Source organism: Aureobasidium melanogenum, assembly GCF_000721775.1.
Source record: "Aureobasidium melanogenum CBS 110374 unplaced genomic scaffold scaffold_110, whole genome shotgun sequence".
NCBI classification, from domain to species: Eukaryota; Fungi; Ascomycota; class Dothideomycetes; order Dothideales; family Saccotheciaceae; genus Aureobasidium; species Aureobasidium melanogenum.
In genome coordinates this window covers 1-2103 of record NW_024470162.1, presented here as the reverse complement: position 1 = coordinate 2103, position 2103 = coordinate 1, and the positions used below count along the sequence as shown (strand labels likewise).

Genomic DNA, 2103 nt, shown 5'->3' with positions numbered 1-2103 from the left:
CACCGGAAACGCTCGACTTGGCATGTAATGTTGTGACTCTTGTTCGGGAAATAGAACCGTTGCCCTGGCGACCCTGACAGATATGCTACCTATCGCAGTTCGCTATCATGAGCTCTTACTGCTTATCATGTCGCCCACCTTCCGTCTTTCAGAAGTTGCTCCATACAAAACCACCCCTGAGGGAAGATAGATGTATGGGAAAGGTGAGAAGGAGCTACCATATATCGACCACCACGGTCTTGACTTAGCACGAAGCTCAAACTCAAGTCCATCAGATCTCGGTTTTGCATAGCATAGAGCACTCGTTTTGAGCTCCTGAATCTTTCTCGGATCCTGTAATGCCCTACTGTGATGTCTGGTCTCGGGGGAGCACTTAGTATTGGTGGCTACTGTAGCAAAACAAGCATGGACCAATGATAGGTCATCAACGTGGAGCTGATCCGTCAGTAGTCACTCCATTCAATCATACGACGTGGTTGGCATGGATTGTAGCATGTTTGGAGCTAAACGTAGATTGGTATGTATGCATGGCGGCGAGATAACATAGTCTGGACAACATCTGTAGGAACATGCGACCGCAGGTTATCGCACAAGGCGGGTAAAGTCTGGCTGAAGTATTCGCACCGTATTCGAAACACTGGCTTGGCTTGTCTTGGACTATTCTTAGAAACAATACCATCAGCAGGCGTAAGGGAAAAAAATCTGTCGCCAGGACACTCTCTATGAATCGAAACAACGACCATGTATCGAGAGACTCTTGCGCAAGCGCCTTGAAAGCGACAAGGGATACCAGAATTCTCAGTCATCAAGTCCACGTAAGATCGAAAACGTGGGATACCACTGTATCAAGGTCCAAGCCGAAGCCGGATTGTATAGCACAGCAAAAACTTAGTGTTACGAACCACCGGGGATGGAGAACTTCGCGACCGACGGATCATCAGCGGACCATCAATCGCTGGGAATCGAGCTAGGAATGACTACTGAAGATCTTTCACAGCATGGAAGATCCTTGTACAATTCTCAATTCGGGCATCCAGGCACTGAGATTGCATACAACCAAGAGTCTTTACACCACAACAGCGTACAGATCAACCGACTTTACCTCCCTTGGGCGGCGCAAGAGCCGCCGAGCGCTTTTATACCGCATCTCTCTTGGATTGCCAACTATGGCGCGAATATTTGGGACTACAATCAGGTTTCGCCATGTGATGGGACTAGCAACACGTGTGGATATCTGCCATACCAGGGTATTGCTTACCAACCTACCGTCGTGGTCTCACTCCTTGAACAGATACCGTGGAAGGGTACCAACACACAGCAGCTGAAGGCTGGACCAAACTCATGCCTCCGTACAGTATCGCTGCCTGACGTCAACAACGAGGATTGGATATCGGGCTGGTCCATGGATGAGAGGCCATATGTCTATCCACTTGCCGTCGGACAATCCCCAACAGGATGTTGACCGTACTGTGTAACTCCAACCATATGTTTTCATTTGGAGAGCAGACTTAGATGACCTAGATAGTTTTGTGGCCATACAAATACAGACGTTGATCATCTTGCTCCTCTAGAATGCTACAAATTATTATCGCACGAATCCTCAGTGAGCTCCGCGAAGTATCATGGTGATGAGTGGCTGTTCATGTTGTGAATCAAAGTTCGACTTAGGTCTTTGTACTACAAAGTTATTGGTGAATTTGACGTACAATTTGCATCTATGATGGCTGTTGATCAAAGATGTGATTTGACTCTACGACCGTGTTTCGGAAGATAGCTGTTGTGTCGAGTACCACATAACCATAATCCTACTAGCAACTTCGACTTACTATCAACTTGGCAATAAACTAGACAGGTACTGGACATTTCCACCGACGAACCGTGCCAAGGATTTGATGCTAGATGTTGAAGACATGCTACATAGTAGCTCTGCATAACATCATTGCTGTCGATAACCGGACGTCTATGGTGTTTTTCTCCAAGTTCAGAAACAGTGCTTGCATATCGAGAGGAGTGGTGAAAGTCGCTACCTGATCAATCCCCTGCACATTGAGTTATGCGAATCAGGACTCGCAGCCACCCCTCCTCACTCGTGGCCGAACTCTT

General features: G+C 47.4%; 1 protein-coding gene across 1 annotated transcript; it reads left to right on the top strand.

The window, feature by feature from the left end:
• Window positions 1-722: 722 nt before the first annotated feature.
• Window positions 723-1462, top strand: M437DRAFT_70777 (uncharacterized protein; the record flags this gene model as incomplete). The annotated part of the gene is made up of 2 exons (XM_041025575.1): window positions 723-815; window positions 998-1462. 2 exons carry the CDS (start codon window positions 723-725, stop codon window positions 1460-1462), a joined length of 558 nt encoding a protein of 185 aa, XP_040874496.1.
• Between the last annotated feature and the right edge of the window lie 641 nt (window positions 1463-2103).